This window comes from Varanus komodoensis, unplaced genomic scaffold (assembly GCF_004798865.1).
Source record: "Varanus komodoensis strain SLA01 unplaced genomic scaffold, ASM479886v1 scaffold4, whole genome shotgun sequence".
Lineage (NCBI taxonomy): Eukaryota > Metazoa > Chordata > Lepidosauria > Squamata > Varanidae > Varanus > Varanus komodoensis.
Window position 1 is genome coordinate 26,214,588 of NW_025335941.1, and position 19,892 is coordinate 26,234,479.

The window sequence follows — 19,892 nt, forward strand, 5'->3', positions numbered from 1 at the left end:
CCAACATAAGAAGAGTTGACAGGATGGTTGCTATCACTTCTTAGGAATGATATAAGATGGAGCAAAAAGAAACCATGTCTGACTGTTGTGCTAGACTCCCATCAGGGCTTCCCTTTCATCTGTTCTCAGAAACTTCCACTTCTGTTCTAGATTAACTGCACTAGCATGTTTTCCAAGCCCGACACTATGGTTAATCTGGTTAAATACAACCAACAAGCTTTTTGAAATATAGTCAGAAGGTGGCTTGTTTCCACTAACCACAATTAAGGTTAACTACAGTTTGTTTGGGTTCAGGCAACATGGTGAAAAAAAGAGAACAGAAAGTTTCCAAATTCCTCCTTGTGGAAACACTAGAAGAAGAGGAGAAAGGGGAGTGCCTGGGTATGCTGTGACCATTCATGCAATGAAGCACAAGCCATTCCCATTTGTTGAGTATATAGCATGGCCATTATTTTACTGAAAATTAGCCAAAAATGTAAGTACTACATCTACTTTTGATGCTTTTGAGCAATGTATAAATGGTGAGCTTGTGAATCTTCTAGACTAGAGGTACATGTGCATTTGCACTTAACTTGTTCTTTGGAGGATACATGGCTCCATGACAGATCAGCCACTCTTCCTACAGAAGGTCCCAGTTTCACCCTTGCTATATTTAAGTGAAAAGATCAGATAGTGGATGATGTGGAAGATCGGCAGAGTGGCTATTAGTCAGAGTATACAATATCAGACTAGATGGACATATAAGGTGGTATTCCAAATCCACCAGGCACTGCTCAAAACATGCACAAATTGCTAGTACAGATCATACAAAGTTGCTGTATGACATGACAGAAATCACATGTCTCTTTGTGGCTATTCCATTAATGCAACAGCCTCGCAGAAGCATTCCTGAATAGTACAGTTTCCAACCCAGGGACCAAAGGGTTGATTATATTTTACTCGTTTCTCCATTTCATACTCCATAAGGCAGAGAGACATAGTAAACAACAGTAGCGTGTTAAATCCAATGACAGTGAGGACTTGACTATTTTGTTGTACTCCATTGTGCCTTTTGTTCCATATGTACACATTTTCATTTGGATGGTTGACTTTTTAAACTTATAAATATTATGCTACTTTCTGGAGCACTCAGGGAATCATCATAAGGAAAACTTTGTTTTTTGTTTTGTTTTGTGGCCCAGAAAATATTTGAAACATCAAGATTCACAAGATTGTATTCACATGCATATGGTTACTTAAGTTGTATTTTCTTAAACCAGTCCATCAGTAAATATTGATTCTTGTGTCTTATATGTTATACATATGCACAAGAGATTTGAATTCTTTCCATGAACCTCCTTTTTAGATACTGTTCTTCTCTCACTCTCTCCATATGCACGTGAGTGTGTGTGTGTGAGAGAGAGAGAGAGCAAGAGAGTGAGAGAGAGAGCGAGCGAGCGAGCAAGCAAGCGCACACATGCTGTTCCAACTCTGCAGGTGTACCATTGGACTGATGACATCTATGGAGAATAAGAGGACTGATTGCGGGTACCTCTCCATCTCCAATACACTAGCACTGCCAAAGGTGACAGCACCAAACATCTTTTCAGGAGCAGGAAAAGATCTTTCTGCGTAGCAACTTATATATAAATTGCTATCATGCATGAGGACCTGACAGGTTGCCCCTGGATTTTGCATGCTCCCTTGCCTTTTATTTTTTTTATTCTTTCTCTGTCCCCCAGTTTTTCCTCATTTTTGTGTCTTTGTATATAATGTGGTGAGAGATGAATTTAATAAGTCTGATGTAAAATGTTCTGTGTGCCAGTAATATTAAGCAATCCAGCCAGGGAATTGCTTTTGTTCCTAGGATATGAAATATGTGCCTCTGCTAGTTCCACTGAGGCTATTTTACCACTTTGACATTAAAGAGTGGGGGGACCAATTCAGAACAGAATATTCCAGGATAAAGACAAATGCAGGTCAGTTTTCAATCTAAAGAAGCACATCTTAAGATAATAAAAAACAGATGGCCTTTAAATTCAATGGGTAATATACCCCATTATTATCTATTTTGTTTCTAGAGAAAGGCTATAGCAATGTTAAAAAGGCATTTATCAAGCTGTACTTTTATAATTTTTTTGTAATTTAAGGGCAATTATTGAATCCATTGAAAATTATTCTTCCTGTAATACATTTTTGCCATCTTTTTAATCAACTAAGAAATTTCTGAGCATCAATCACCTTTTCATTCTTTTGGATTATTAGATTTTAATGTTAGAGGTATTATTAAGGATAACATAAGGTATCACACATCCCAAAGAGAATTAGAGTATTACAAAAATGCAATTGTTTCCTTCATGTTTACTATTGCTCAGGGATAATCAGTCATCCATGAATTTAGATCAGAGTAAATGAACTAAAGGATAAGGCATGACGCAAGTGAAAACTGAAAAGGTGCACACCTTTTGTCCAGTGTTAAAAGTTCATGAACCACAAGGACACAGTTCTTTTTTTTTACAGGCTATTCATCTTGTGCAACAAGATAAAAATGATGGACCAAAGGATGCATTTCTTACTCAGAAGTAAATCCCACTAGGTTTAATGGGACTTGCTCCCTCTTAATTATGTTTAGGGTTGCATTCCTTATTTCCCTCCCCCGCTTCATGTAACATTTCCTACCCTTTACAGGAAGGTTTGACAGGATCTGCTCCCTTTTTGTAACTACTCTGCTGCCTGATTCTGCGTTGGGTTGCGTTTTGTGTCTGGAAGATGCATCTTCAGTCTGAACGAATTTTAAACACTGAGGGAGAGACGAGAGCGAGAGTGCCATTTGTTTTTGAAGTTTGGCCTGTGGGTTGGCCCACTGCCTAGCATGCTCCGTTTGACTGCCTGTGCCTTATAATCCATCCTATTTTACCTCTGTTGCTTTGTGGTCTCCCCTGTTATTACCAGTGGCTCTTGTTTTTATTTTTCCACTTTTCACCATTACTATCTTTTTTGATGCAGCCTGTCCTTATTTATTATGTCACAAGCTTTTGCTGCACATCTGTGTCCACCATAGAAAACCTTTACCCCTCCTTTTTCTCCCTCCTGATGGCATTGATCTGTCGTCCTTCTGCAACACAAGCTGTTTCATTTGTCAAGAAGCAACAGGTTTGCAAAATTGTTCTTAGAGGCACTATGAGAAAAAAATGATGAGAAATAGCCCAACACCATAACCAGCAGAGTCTCTCCTTTAATTGGGAACTGTTGAAGCGTACACCCCACATTATTCACAACAGCAGTCTGGGATGCACAACATCTTGGCATGATTTGGAATACTTAACCTAGGTCTGACCTTTCAATGGGAGCTGATAAGTATAATGCCCAGTACTTAGCCAGTGCTGGGCTTTGGAGAACTGGTGGTCAATAGTCGAACTTGATGCATGACCTGAGACTGCCTGCATTGAAGTGGGGAACCTTTGCAAAAATATCCCAACAGGAAGAGACCTGGTTGTTCCTTTCAGTGGGGATTGATGATTACCAATATTGAAAATTGCATACTGATGAACATTTTCCCAAGCATGAAGCATTAGTGTTCTGAAATGCTAGAATAATCTGATGGAAAAGACTGGAAGGTTTTTGGACACTTCTGCTTTTCTTCATCCTTCTTCCTCTTCCTCATTCCTTTATTTTTTTATTTGATTTGATTTTATTTTGGAACATTAACTAAGAAACTAAACTTTACTTTAGGCAATGATTGTCTTCTGTGATTTAAATCCCACCTCTCTTTCTTCACCACCACTCTCTTTTTTGACAAGTATCTCTGTGCAGCACTATTGCTCCACTGACTTTTGAACTTGGAACCACTGGAAGTCTTTGACTCATTTAAGACTTTCCATATTTCATTTCTGTCGCATCTGACTGATGACACTATGCCTTTAGTAATGATCTGTGAAGAATTCAGTTTCTATAAATTCTGATGATTTAACTATATCTTCGGGACTAAGATAGAGATCATGACTAAGTTTTCCACCTGATTTTGCTCCTCTCCAACTCTTCTGGGAAAGTTGTCAGCTCAAAAACCATTTCAAAATATGTTCAGCAATGCATCTTTTGAAAAAAGTAGATTTTAAAATACACATTTTAGAGCAATTTTGTCCATAGATTTTTAAATGCAGATTAATTCAGATGTTCTTTGGAATGAAATGGTATGAGAGTAACATAGACCAGCAATAGACCGATCCACCCATCCTTCGAGATAAATTATCTGTATCTTTGGTAAATCCTGTGCAACCATGTTTGCTGTCTCATGTTCCATTCCTATTTTCTGTTTTCCATATCTCAGTCCCTTCCATTTGGAGGTAGGAAAGTAAGGATTTTTTAAAATTATTTGTACATAGTTGAGGGGGCAAAAAGCCAGAGAGAGGAGAGCAGAACTAGAATGCAGAGGGAAACCACACTAGCAAGCAGGTAATAGTATTCTGCAGCTAGTAAGTCTAGATGCTGATAAAGCAAGGAAAATGGGAAGTGCCTGACTTAGCTTGACATGCTCCCTTCTGCCTGGAGGCCTGCAGCTCATCACCTTACAGGCTTCTGAACCTGTTGGTGCATTGAGATTTGCTCCAATTGCTTGTCTGCCTTTCTGCAGTGCACTAGGGTCCCAGAGCTCCAGCTGCACACTGAGTCCAATTTCACGGTCTGCATGGAAATTCACTGTTTCTATGTAGCCCATGAAATCATAATTTATACAGGATATAAATTATGGTCATATGGGTTGATCAAAACCACACTGTGCTCTAAAGAGAGAACTGAGTGACATCAGTGAATTATTATTAGCTAATTAAACTGAGACATATATTCCTTACTATGAATCCATGGCCCTTTCCCCTCATTATATTCATAGAGGAACGCTTTTAAAACTCCAGTTCTAGTCTCTGGAGAGCTTATTCTCAGGCGATGCATTTTAACTGCCACTCCTCCTCCTAATGTATTGAGAATGTGCGTGAAGCCCACAAAGAGGACATGAGTGCAGTGGCACCTTTCAATGTGTATTTTCAGGAATTAGCATGGAGAGGCATGCTGCTTCTGATAGTGGAGGATATATATAGCCATCATGAGTGCTAGCCATGCATTTATTATTAACCCTGATATTACTTCAGAACCAATAGAAATTGAACTAATCAATAATGCCATTTTGCATCTCTCCACAGTTAATTTCTTTTAATGTAACTTGTTAGCAACACTATGATTTATTTGTTTGCTTTTCATTAGGTGTTCCAGAGACTCCTCAAATTAGTGGATTTATTTCACCGGTTATGGAAGGTGACAGGATGGAACTCACATGCAAAACATCTGGTAGTAAGCCAGCTGCAGATATCAGATGGTACAAGAATGAAAAAGAGGTGAAAGGTATTGTTTGGAATTGTATATTTCATTTATAAGGAACAATTGTTAATTAAACATGCAAATCCATGGATTTGATTTACAAAACTGTAGCTGTTTCATTCTTTCGAGATAACCGAAAGCAATCAAAAGAATTTTAGAAAGCAAATACGAAGCATTTCTCTCGCTTCCAAGTTATGAATGGATAAGCCAATTTCTTTTAGGAAGAGAGGAAGTGAAGCTGTGCCATTGCGGGTTTTGCCCACTGGACTAGCCTCTGCAGCACAACTCTTCCATAGAAAATGCAGACACGGCAAAATTAAATGGTGCATATAGGACAAGCAGAAATGCAGGAGCTATGCCCTTTCTACTTTCCTGCATTCAGTGCCATGCATTCCATAATGGGTTTGAATGGGATACTTCTTGTCGCAAAAAGTATGGATGAAGCAAGTCCTATAGTCTGCCTGCACTCCCAGTAGACTAATTTATGTGCACTGTGGCGGAGGCATGCTGTAACTCTCAATGATATTTATGTTACAAATTCATATATATCCCACTCTTCTATTGCGATCACAGTAGTCTGGTCAGCTGAGTAAAATTAACATTACAAAATAAATTAATAAAAAGAGTTTTAAAATTCCGCATCAAGATATAGACAAGCAATTAAAAAACTCTGCATAAGAACTTTATTGAAACATTTCAGCTCAGCAAGCCAACCTGCAAGATTAACAAAAAAATTCTTCAATATATGATGGAAAGTTAAGAGAGTTTGGGCCAAATGAACTTTGTGTAGCAAGGCTACCATAGTGTGGGCATGGCCACAGGGGAAAAGCAAAACAAAACTCTCCCGTATCTCAACCAACCATGCCTCCTTTGTGAGGCAGATAAGAGCTTCTCTGCAGAGTGATCTCTACAGAATAAACTATTTCCAGAAAGTATATTTCCTTGCTGTTATTTTTTGTGTTTAGAATATTAGCTTAGAACAGAGGCAATGATATGTGCAGCTATGCATATTGCATCTGGATGTGATTTAACCTTGCACTGCTCAGCACAGCTCATTAAATTGCTGGGCATTGCTGAGAGAACAAATTCAGACCAACCCTTCCCTTTGACAGAATGAGGTGGCCTCCACAGCCAGCTAGTTTGGGACATCATAAAAGGGCAGCAAACTGCTAAGTTGTTTAATTTATCCTTGTAGTTTTACCACCAAGGAAGGAAAGAGGGATTTTTCCCCCTCAGATGCTACATAGGATGGCTGGTTTTAAAGGTATCCTTACCAAGGTAGCCTTACCTTGACTTGGAAGTGGGGTGGAGAAGTGAATTAGTATGACTCATTTCATAAAGTGAAATTCCTTGGACTGATCCTAGTCATAATAATTAGATTTGCTTATTAAATATGCATTGCCTATTTAAAAAGGTATTTGAACTCCCATAATGAACAAATCACATTCTGTGCATTGTATTTCAGGAAGTTTCAGCATGCACTTTGTTCTAAAAATATTTTAATTTTATGAATCCAGTATTTTTACCAACCCTGCTTTAAAATTGTTACATTGGTAATATTTTAATTAATAAAAAGTGCTGACATTTGATTCACCATTGCTTTTCCATTTTATTCTTACTTTGTCTGCTGCCAGAAACTTCAGTATTCAATTGCATTGCTGCTTTAATTTTGAACCTTGCCTTTTCAGAAAAGCTTTGAAATAGTTCTTCCCTTAAAATATTCCATTAGAATCTGTGTACGTCAAAGATGTCCAACATTAGTTAGCCATGAAGTTTTTCCAAGGAAAGTTATGGAAGTAATAAGATCACATATTAATCATTCACCAATGCTGAGTAATGCATAATACAACAAAGGCTAACATACAGAATTTAAGGAGAGGGGGAATAAAAAGACTATAGTTGGTACTGATGGAAATTTCCTTATGTTTTTCTTCTATTTAACATCCTTGTTATGAGAAGTTTTAAAATCCAGATCAGAAAATGATATTAGGAAGAGACAGAAACATTACCTCCATCAGAATGAAAATGTACCTAAATGCATGTGGTCAAGCAGAGAGGGAGGCAGGAGATAGAAAGTGTGCTTTTCCTGCAGCATTTTCTCCAAGCAAATGTATGACTTTTGTCATTCTCCATTAACAAGCAAGGTTGAATTCAGTATTAGCTTCCACAATGATAGTCTCATTCTTACCAGAGAGACCAAGGCAGTGCCACTCTAATGCTCACAAGGCAACTAATTTCCCTGATTTTAGCTGTTGGAGTGAAAATTGCATATTCCCAGCTGCAAGTAAGTGTCTTGAAAATAGCAATAAATGTGAAAACGAAAAAGAAGATGAAGATTAGGCCTTGCTGTGTAAGAGACGGTGTAGTTTGCCTGTGGCAGGTGTGCAAAGAGATTCACAATAGCCTAGGACCTGGTAGGGCAGTCCATCAGTTTGAACAGGGAACTTAGCAGGACCTACAACAAGCTGGTCTGCATTTTGAATGGGCAAAGATGATGAGAACAAGCTTGTCACAGCATACCTTTCCCCATTTCAAGCAAAGCTGCGATAGAGTGGTGTACCTTTGAATTAGTCACATTATTCTAGGTTTCTAGCACTGAAATCAACATTCCAACAACTTGAGAACATTTGGTACATTTTTTATAAAGGTAACGGTGCAATGCTACAGGTCTGCTCAGAAGGACTTCTGTGGGTCTTATGCTTTGCTAGTCAGATAAGGAACATAACCTTACAGTACAGTCTTATTAGGTCCCTTCAAAAGTAAACCCATTGACTTCAGAGGGACTTATTCCCAGGAATGTGTTAAGACTAAAGTCTCAGTGTCTCAGGTACATGAGAAGAATCAAGAAAATCCTGCTAGCTCAACAATTGCATACCTACATGTAAAGATAAACGTCTCAAACATGCAATCATTCTTTCTTTTTGTGGTGAGGTGGGAATATCCTCAGAAAATCCTGGGTGGGTATCACTGATGCTTGCACAAGAGAAGATAGTAAATATGCATACAAAACACTAAGTTAACAAAGTTTTTTTTATTGAATGCTTTTAACTGTTTTACATAATATGTGTGTGCATGATTGCACATGCATGTACATGCATATGCTCTCACACAAAAGGAAAAGTAACATCCTTGGGGAACTCCTTCCCACAGACTTCCCAGTGCCTTGATAATGAGGCGAATCACAAGACTCTTCTTTATCTCATTAAGACCTTTAGGTTGGACACTCAAATATTTTTCACTCTTTTCTTACTGTTTACAAGGTCTGCTTATTTCAGGCTTCAGTCTTTACATGTCTAGACACGTCCATCTAGGGATGATAAAATAACTTAGAAAAGTTTTTTCATTCCTTTTAAACCTACTTTTACTTCCTTTCTGTTTGCTTTTACACTCCGGTATCCTGATCAGACAAGAGAGCTCGTTACCAAGGGCTGCGGCAATGTTGATCTTACATACTGAGCTTTATGATGAACATAGTTACTCAGAACAAAGGGAATCTGCCTCAGCAGCTGAAAGTGGAACATTTTCCAGGGCACCCATTTTCTATCTGAAAATATCTTTTTTATACTTGCCAAGAAAATGTAGGAGTGTGTAAGGAGGTTTTACCATCTGAGATGAAGAGTATTTCCCTCCCATATCATGTACAGAAGCCAACTGTACTGGCAGCTGAAACTTCAGCACTGACCCCGGAGAGCTCCTCTGCTGTACTGGAAGACAACTGGGTAACTTAGGGTGTGAAGCGTAGTCTGCATTTATTTATTTATTTGGGAAACTTGTATGCCGCCCTATTCGCACAAGCCTCAGGGCGGCTTCCAACAAATAAATAACAATACAAAAATATAAAAATTGGATACATCCAGGCAATAACTAAAACCAATAAATAAATTAACAATTAAAATAACATTTAAATAAAAAGGTCTTAGCCTTGGGTCTTGCATGACCCAAAGTCCTCTCCAACGCTTTGCTGCCAGCTCCCTGTATTTGCCGCTTGAGGGAGCTGTCTCCGTTTATTTACTTATTTATGTGTAGACATATTTATGGGCCGCCTATAACTACCAAGGCCTTGCTAGGCAGCTTACAATACATTAAATATATTAAAACATAATAAAACACATTACAAACCTATTAAAACACTAACAGAATAAAACATCTATAATAACAGTAAAGTTAACAGTAAGGATAGAGTAGGGTTGGTCCTGAAAAATGGCACAATTTCATTTGATTTCTGAGTTGTCCTGTAGCCAGGTGGAGCATATGCAGTGGAGCATAATAAAGCAAAACTGAAACCACTGACAAAAAACAGATTGCAAAATAAATTAAAGATTCAGCATTTTAAAAAGAAATATCTGAGCAGCTAAAACATGGAAAAAAATTAAAATGCAGCATGACATATATTCACTGTAAAGCAACCTTCACTCTTCTCAAACCATGGCAGACAGAATAAAGCCCAATGGCTCTGTGCTTTTGGTTAATACCACAGTCATAGCTCTTCAGCAAAGCTAGTCTTAGAATGCACAGACTTCTTCCTCTTTCAGAATTAAACAAAGAGTGTGTGGCACAGCTTCCTACGCATTAGAAATTCCACACAATTTTATTTTTGCAGTGTAGAGATTTTTCATGTTGCCAGAAGCCTCCAAAACAACAAGATCATTTGGTAAACTAACTGGTTTGAGTAGCAGAGCTATAGTCTTATTTCCACTTGAGAATAAACTGCTCTTAGTCTGTGAAGTAAGCCTCAAAGTTGTTATCCATGAAGTAGTCTCCTGGCAAAATAAAAAGGATGAAAAATGAACAAACAAACAAACTCAGAAGAGTCAGTCTCAGTTCTAGCAACTTTGGTCAGATTCCCCAGGAACATGGCATAGTTTTCTAGTTCAGTTCCTTATTTTTCCATGCTAGCAAATTTTGGTGTCAACTAGATCAAGGGTTGGTAACATGTTGCCCTCCAGATGTTGTTGGACATCAGCCCTAATAAGCATAGCCAATGGTGATGGATGATAATAAATGCAACTATCAGGTTGAGAAAGGTTTCCTGGGAAAGACCTTTGGCTCACTAGGATAACTGACTTACTACTACAACAAACCTGTTTTAGTTCATCATCTCTTCTTCCTTTTGCTTATAATGTCTAGCCTTGTAAAACTGTTATAGATCAAACAAAGCATGGCTGACTGCGGCTAATTCCCAGGAACATTCTCGTCTAATGACAGAAGATTTCCTCTGTATATCCTCCCCTCCCACACTCCTTTCTGCAAGCAGCAAACTCTTTCAGCTTTGGAATATTCTTTCAGATTCTTTGGGATTAATTGCTTTACTTCATTGAGTAACATGAAACACAAGGTCTTCTATTTCATAGGTTACTTCCTGTTAATTTGCTGTCTCTTCCTTATGTAAGCATTTTCATCCATTCTTTTATTCCTCTCCCATGTTTTTATAATAATGATTATTAGCTGAAGTATCTATAATATGACATAAGGAAGCAGAGCTAGTAAATGGTGCTAAAACTGGGAAGAGTGAACAGAAGTTGCTGATGACCAGAGACTGTACTTGTTAAAATATTTTAACAGGTTATATGACTTATGTCAGAGGAGCTACCTCTCTGATACATATGCTATAATGAGCTAAATATGTGCAAATAGCATCTTGTTCCTTTGCAATTTCCAATTGTGCTATAATAATGCTCATATGCAATTCCTGTTCATCACATGCAAGAACTTGTGGGCTGAAGCTCAGTTCCCAAGGTGTTGTCATCTTATGCAATAAGCTATTCCTTCCATTTCCCAGTAGTCATTTTCTAACTGAATACAACACATACTTTCCCACCTATGCAGATACCTTGCAGCAAATTGCTTGACAGCATTTGTTTGTGAAATACAGTGAGCTTTACTTGAGGATGGTCCATTGTCAATTTTCCAATCTATTTTGTGGATAAATGGGGTGCATTATTGCTGTCTTTCTTCAGTGGGATTCACTCTCTGATGTCTATATGCTTGCCTGTCAGATGATCCACATAAACCATTCATGCTACAGGCTTTTGTTGGTATGGTTCTCCAATGGTCATTGTTATGTGAGGACCCAATTTGGAGCTTGGGGAAAAATGAAGAGTCTGCCCTTTGTAATACTTTACTATTGGATCATGGATAGATCTCTACAAGGGTTTAGGAAAATAAATACATTATGTTTTCATCCTAATTAAAGATCTTTCCATAGTTCAAAATCCAAGGGTAGGCAGTATTATGAATTGATAGCAAGTATCCTTCAAAATACGATCAAATGGAAATGTTCCTCTCTAACATATTTTTGACTTACTTCAGCTAACTACCTGAGGCAGAGTCCCTGCCCAAAACAAGTATGCCATGCCCAATCTTTAGCACTTGTACCTGCATATGTGTGCAAAGCAGAAATACAGTATCATAGTACATTATGTTTAGCTGGCAGATAGGTAAGGGTGTGGGACTCAGTAGGAATGCAGCCCATCTCAGATCATGAGTGTTGGTTCTTTACACACAAAATCATTTTTCACACATTTTAATGATATATGCATTTTAGTGCATTTTCCTTGTTGTGAGGATTACTTTACAAGCTCAGAAATGTATGAATTCTAAACCACAAATTGCCTTTGGGTCTGCATTCATTATCCAAAATGAATTGGTTATATTCTGGTCAAAAGTCTAGGGAAATGAATTTCTCACCTATCCCTACAAATAGCACAAAATATACAAAGCTGACCTGATACATAAAACAATGTTTGAATTTTCAGATTTATAGGCACTAATCCAGATATTACTGCATGGTGACCACATAAATATCTGCCTTTAGCTTACATTGTCATTATGTAAGCACCAGCAATGCAGATTAATTATTAGTTAATGAGAAGCATGTGTGTGATGGTGGGAAATATTTAATCCACTTCCATAATAGTCTTGTCATATGTGGCTGATCTCCATCCAGCTACGTGAAACACTATGTTTTCTCAGAGAGTGTGTGCCCAAGAGAAGACATGCATTTAGACTACCTACAATGGACTCCACATACACACATTCAGGAAGCCCATTCCCTCCTTCAATACTAGGAATTGAGGGGCCAAGCCTCCCAAAAAGCCTTTTGGCAGCACCAGTTCAGTGAAGCTTTGCAACATATGCATTTTTCCTTGCAACAAATCTGATACCCAATCAGACTGGGTGTTATATCACAGTGTCCTTGAGGAAAATGAACCTAATCTTCCTAATAAAAATATGAACACAAATGAAAGAAGGTTTTTTTGCCATTTTGGAAATTCATTTCATTCTCTGAAAACATCTTTTTTAATATTAAAAGTTACCTAGAAAACATTTACATCAAACCTGATGCACATCATGCATTTGCATGTAAACATCTCCTTTGCTGAATCTGGTGATTCTTTTTTACAGGTAGCAACAATTCCTCTGACTAAGAAAGTAGAAGATTCCCAGGCCTCATTACATATTGAATAGTTCTAAGTGCTTCACACTTAATATGTTAACTTATTATTTGAATTCCTATTGTAAAACACGATCTGCCAGTATGAAGTGACTGCAAATCCATGCCATTTAACATATCTAGCATGTCCCTAAATGGAACTTTAGGAACAGAGACAGGATTGGTTGCTAACTACATTTTTCATTTTGCTCTTTCCGTTCCCACCTCCTCCCAGGTTAACCATTGCCACAACAAGCACAGTACATCACAAGCATTAAGTGGGCCATCTTCAGCTTTGCTTCTTTTGATTAGTACACTGAGGACACACAAATCTCAGTAGTACATTCCTTTACTGAAGCTTATTTTAAGACCTTCATAATAACCAAAATAACCACTATAAGCCTGTTTTTCAAGGGTATAAACAAAAACCACTTAGGAATAAATTTGCTGCACAGTGAATATTCAACTGCATTGTGAATTCCTACAGCATTGTGAATTCCATGGGGTTGCGATGGGTTGGACATGACTTCACAACTAACGACAACAACACAGCAAGATAGACTATCATCATTATCCAGAACCCTGTGTGTGTGCAGTGTGGTAATTCCAGAGATAGGGTGGACACAGATATTGTCCTGTTCATTTCAGTTCAGGAAGCAGCTGCCCTACTTACATAATTCTTGTAAATAAGTGGAGCTAAATACATTGAAGTGACTGAGGAAAACTTTGGGTTGCTTCTTCAAAGCTTCAAAACTTCTATGGCCACCAAAGTTACTGGATCAGGGCATATATCTAATGAAGCATCGCTTTTGTGCATTTTGTAGCTGGACTGTTAGAGTAAAGGGCATGACACCACAATTCCTTCAGCTTCAAGAGGCATGGAATCATTTTTTAAAATAGTTGAAAAGTCCTTGGGGGCTAGATTCAAACAGAACAAAAGAAGGAATTTGATATAAACTCATATCCAAAATTAAGTTCAAAATACAAAATTATCTCAACACCTACAATATAGCTGTTCAGAGACTGAAATCCAAAGTCACATAACCACATTGATGTCCTCCTTCACCTTGATAAAGCCATTTTCAGTTAAACTAGTTTGCACATCTATACAGTTGCTACCAAAACTAAATCTGAGTCATGGTGGTCTCTTTCTCCTTAGATTGGTTCCTGAATAACATTGCAAAATACTGACACTGTAGTGCTCTGCACTGAATAACAGGGTGATCAACAGTGTTTCAAGGTGTCCCCAATCTCATTTGATAATGGAAGACAGGAGGGTCAGACCTATTCCACCTAGTCAAGGAGCACTTTCATCGTTTGGTGGCAAGGAATGTAAATTCCATGATGCACTTCTCAGGCTGTTGGCTACCCTAAATCCTCAGAATGCACTTTGGGAGGACACCACCAGTGAGCCTCATGTCTGTACCCACAAATAACAAATTCCTTTCCCATTTCATGAGCCTAGAATGGAGATTATATTACTGTAATATAGTAGTCAGGGGAAGAGATTTCCTCTCTTTATTAAACAAAACTGAGTTCAACTGAACAGAAAAATGAACTTAACAGGTAAAATGCAGGTAAAGATATTCCTTCCTGACCACGGCTCAGCAATAGTTCAACTTTCAAACACAGCTTTTACTCATAAATCAAATGCTAGTAGTATACATGGATACTTTATAAATTTTAGTACATTTGGATAATTTATAAAAAATATTTTAGGTTTTTGATCTCTTTTTAAAATATTGCTTTCTGATCTAAGCATTCATACATAAGAGGGTAAAACAACAACAATCCCTAATCAGATGATTTAAGAAAAGTGTTTCTGTTTCTTTAATGGGCTTCAGGGAAAGAGTATTTGGATTGTAATCTAGTTATATCAGAGATAATGAGGAGCAGAATCTCATTCTGACAGTTCTGCCTTTTGGTTGATATTGAAATTGCTTTTCCCATCTGTGTCTGTGTACATTTGGGAATGACAACATTGGTAGTTTTGTAAGACAAATAATGGAATGTCTGGAAATAGAACTTTGTTTGCTTTGAAAGAGTGAGCAAACATGATGAAAGGTGCATTTTCCGTTTGCTATTTAAAATGGTTTCATGTACTGTAGTCTTCTTCTGCTTTTTATTATCCCAAACCTTGGTGCTAAACTGCGGCAAACTTTATTTTTGCAGATGTTAAATATTTAAAAGAAGAGGATGCAAATCGGAAAACATTTACTGTCAGCAGCACAATGAATTTAAAAGCAGATCGCAGTGATGATGGTGCAACCATAAGTTGCAGAGTAGATCATGAGTCCTTGAACTCCAAACCTCAGATAGCAAAGCAAGTTCTAGAAATACACTGTAAGTACACTGTGTATGTCTTCCATGAATGTTAATACATATACCAAGAAATATCCATTATATTCCGACAGTCATAGTTTTATTAATTATTTGGATTTTTGCATAGCACATCCTTCCTTTTTCGGACAAATCTTCCAGGCTTGCATACAATCGCATTAATAATCCCCAATATGAATTTTGACAAAATTTTGACAAATTTTCACAAAAAGCAATCAGAAGGTGACACAAATCAAGAGTAAATCCACTCTTCAAATTTTTGCTTCTTTGATATAAGGTGTATAAACGTTCACAGCAAGTGAAACTACTGGGGAGAGGCATTCTCCCTTCAGAAATAAAACATCCGTTGCTTGGGATTTTAGTATTTTGATATATATTGACTGTACATCGACACATTTATACCTTTAACTCTACTACCAAAGCTGGTATGGAGGCTATTTACATGACTGGTTTACTCTGAGGTTACCCTTCCTTGAAGTCCTATGCATATCTGCTCAGAAATAACTCCTGTTAATTTCAGTGAGATTTACTTCTGGAAAACTGTGTATGAGACTACAGGTCTTGTGCCTGTACAAGCTTTTCCTTTATTCCTCAGTGCATCAGTACCCCTCCCCTTCTTGAAGACAGAAATCTTAAATTAAGCACAAATCCCCAATGTAATCTCAGCAGGAAAACTGCAGCCACCATATTCAGAACAATGCAGGATTGTAATCCAACTCCAAATCCAGTCCTCTTCCAGACTTGGTACAATCCTATCTCATTCCTGTCTTGTAACTATAGATTGCCATGGTTAATAGAAGACTTCCTAGTTTATCATGGTGTATTCATTGAGGAGAGAAGCCACATGTGGATTCAATACTCTTTGGCTTATTAAACCAACATATGCATGTCCAAATTGGACAACTGTGTATACATTATCTGAATTAATCAGTAATACCCATAAGTATGCTCATTGCAAAGTCCATTTTTGGAAAGAGAAAAAAAAACAACTATTAAACTTGATTTTATTTTAAAGTTTTGCTGTGTGGGCTGTTCTTTGTCTGTTCTCTGTGGATATGCTTGATTAACAACTAAGGGTAAAGGGGAGCTTAACAAAGGAAGATATATGCTCCTTACTGGGCTGAATGTCTTCCTCAGCATTTGGATGGTGTCAGTCGTCTGAGTGTCATATAAGCAATTTGGATGGGTTTATTCAACATGAGAAACTATAGTGAAATCTTCCCATTGTGGGTCTGTTGTGTCATCAATTCCAGATTTCCCGCATGGTAGGAGTAGTTTTCTGAAACCACAGGGAGAACAATACTCCATTCTAAGGTTTCCGTGCTTCTTCATCTGGAACTGGGATTGCCATTTTGCCAGTGTTGGTATGGAGATGCCGTAGAGTCTACTGGCAAGAATGACCATGCAAGTGACTGCTTCTAGCTTTCAATCTTTACTGCCCTTGGCTCCCTAGCAACAGCTTATTTTATTCCCATTGGCTGAGCAGTGTATCCATCTCCCTGCTTACTTTTGGAAATGGAGAAAGCATGAAAATTCATAGAGGGAGAAGGGTGGAATCCCAGTGAAATTGTTTGTTTTCATTTAATAAAAATCTCTGTGGGAACTAGAGCAGCTAGGAAGTGCCACAGACATGCAGGTACATTCAGGAAGGGTAAAGGGAAACTCATTTAAATTTGTAGTGGACCAATGAGGAGGAGGCTGTTCCATGGACAAAAACAGGACTGCTGGGCTGCATGGTGAAAATGGGAGGATGAAGCAGGGAGCATGGAAACTGAACTGCCTAGGTAACCATGAGATTATCTGACTGGTAAGTTCAGACAAAATCTGCACACTGTGGAAACAGTGTGGAGTTGTTTGCTGCCTAAGATCCAGAAGCACAACTTTCAGATTTAAATATACAGAAAATATATTGTGTGCATTTCACTAAAGTAATGAATACAGAGATGCACTAATATAATTAGCCCTTTTGATATTTTGAGTCATTGATGTGTCTCTTTGTTTAAATGTATAGAGAACCAGTGTGGTACAGTGGTTAAGAGGGCTTGCCTGGGACTTGGGAGATCTGGGTTCTCATTCAACTCTTTCATGGAGTGGACTTACTTCTGGCCAGTCACAAATTCTCAGCCCAAGCTTCCTCACAGGGCAGTCAGTGTAAGGATAAAATGGAGAAGAGAAGGAGAGTTGTGTAAACCTCCTTGAGTTCCTTGGAAGGAAAAGGACAGGGTATAGATATAATACATAATAATAAAGAATAAATGCATGTGTAAATATAAAGACACACACACATACACACACATTGTGTGTGTGTGTGAGAGAGAGAGAGAGAGAGAGAGAGTCTGATTCAGAATTAGAAATAACATTTGAGAACTAATATTTGTATTATCACAAACCTCAGCCTCCTAAATGTTATTTTTTCACATTTGTCAGTCTTTTCACCAACTAGTTGCCCTAGTAGGAGAGATTTTGTAAGCTGTTGGGGCATGGCACAACTACCCAAATCCATTCTAATTTCAATTATTGTCAAATTGACATAAAATAATATTGGCTTGGCTTTGAAAAGATCTCTTTTTCCCAATATTGTTGTCAGCAGTAGCCTTTTTTGGGAACTATAAATGTAATCCTAAGTAAATCTTAGACACATGTATATTGTTAACTATTTTCTTGGTGTGATGACTTTGCCATGATATTGCAGCAAAAAAAGTAAAGGAAGGACACCATGCATTGTCACTAGATATTGTAACAGGGTTTCAAAAATAATATTAGTCTATAAGATCATCAATCCCTTTAAGATAATATATGTTAAAGGCATAGCTAGCATCCATTAAACATGATGACATGTCTGCCTGTCCATAATGCAATAAATAAAATTGGATTCAGTGAATTGCAAAATACAAAGGAATGTGTTTGACATAAATCAATGGCTTTGTTGTTCCTTTCAGAAACTACTTCACAGAACTTGATGCCTCTAAATTATTATTGACAAAGATTTGCTGTACCTTATTCAGATGTTCTTTTTGATTCAACAGATAAAGACAGACCCACAAAATGGAAAGGGGGGAGGGGTTCAACTCCACCAATCAAAAAGTTAATCAATTGATCAATCAATCAAGTACATAAATAGTTCAATAGCTAGAAATAGGTTACACTAGGAAGTTATCATTTCACAAACCACCAGATGCTTACAAAGAGAGCTTGGATAAATTTCAGATGGCAACAGCTGGGACCATATGAATTTACAGGATAAAGTACAAATATACAGCATGCTTTGATTAAAAGCATTTTGATTTTCAGCTTCTCAGCAAAGCGGAAGAGATCAGTATATATGAAAATGAATTGTTTACATTTTCACACATCCCTGCCCTGTTAAAATGAACCTTAATTGTGATTAAAGATTGCCTGTGCTATAAAACTGGCAATAATCTAATCACAAGCAATGTATATTACTAGCCATGTAACCTCTAGTAGCTTTTTCATTTCATGGGGTTATGTCATATGGAGGAAAGTTAAAGTATGTAATTATTTAGTATTGTATACATGTCTCTTATGGGCCCAATGCTTAAGATTGCATCGATAGAGAAGGTGAAGCAGAATCAATAAAACCTATTGCTGTGATGTGGTTCATAGATTCTTCGTATATATTCTATATTATACTCAACTAAATAAATCAAAGTGCAAAAGAACTGTTAATCTAGTATATCCAACTAAGAATTTGTTCATCATTACAATTATCCACCTGAATTAAAATGTAAATACTATAATCAGCATTATCTTATTTAAACTTTTCAAACTAATGAACACTTGAAACAAATGAAACCTAGAAGATACTTAGAGTAAGCAGTAAAGAATATCTGCAAACATGAAAGTTCATTGCCATAATCTGCATGTTTAAATGAGATCAATTGGGTTAATGATGGATGAAAATATGAATTCCATGTTTTAAATGCAAAATAATTCAAAACCATGTAGGTTCATTTGCTGCCAAACTTTTCTCTTCAGAGAAGCTGTAGAGTTCAAAGGGTTAATGTACATTCATACAATTTACCATCTGGAGGGTTATGCTCTAATATGGCTTGCTGATAATGAAATATTAACCAACATAATTTTTGCCCAGCTTCCTAGAAGAGTGTCAGAAAATGATTCACACATGATTACAAATTGCATTCAAATAAAGTTAATGTGGAAGGCACTCATCTTCTATTCTATATATTACATATAACACAAGCATTTTATATTGTGTGCGTATTTAGAGGGAGAAGGACAGGAAGACTCATAATTCTATTTGTGGATGTTTCCCCCCCTTCTTTAGTGTCTTACTTTTATCTTCACCAACTGAAGATATCAATACTAAAGTAGTCATCTAAATGTGCTACTATGGAGCTCATTTCCAAATTACCTTACTGTAGTGATCTGCAAAATCATGGGATTATTGCATCATAATCATTGACACAATCGGACAAATACTTCAGCATATTTAAACAAAAACTTTCCATGATCTAAAATGTTGCCACATAATTGAAAAGAAAAGAGAAACAAAACAATCGTGTTGAATGAATTGGTCCTTGCTTACTTAAAGCTGTTACAATAATTTAGTGGCAGGTAACTTTCATAATTTCTTTCCAGTAAATATGGCAAAGAATAGCTGCCTTTGTTTTTATGGTATCACTGGTAATTGTGCTGACTGAGCAGTGAACTACATATTCAAAAATAGAATAATAAGACTTGCATTACATTGTTGTATGAACTGTGCTAACTCCTCAGCTACAATGGAGGAAAG

General features: G+C 37.3%; 1 protein-coding gene across 1 annotated transcript in view; it reads left to right on the plus strand.

Moving 5' to 3' along the window:
• CADM2 (cell adhesion molecule 2) overlaps positions 1 to 19,892 on the plus strand; it is a gene marked incomplete at its 5' end in the record, with an annotated part of 180,309 nt that overhangs the window by 55,034 nt on the left and 105,383 nt on the right. Inside the window, 2 exons of the mRNA XM_044442230.1 lie at positions 5,233 to 5,370; positions 14,951 to 15,121. Coding sequence (XP_044298165.1) covers positions 5,233 to 5,370; positions 14,951 to 15,121 — 309 coding nt within the window. The remainder of the gene's footprint in view (positions 1 to 5,232; positions 5,371 to 14,950; positions 15,122 to 19,892) is intronic.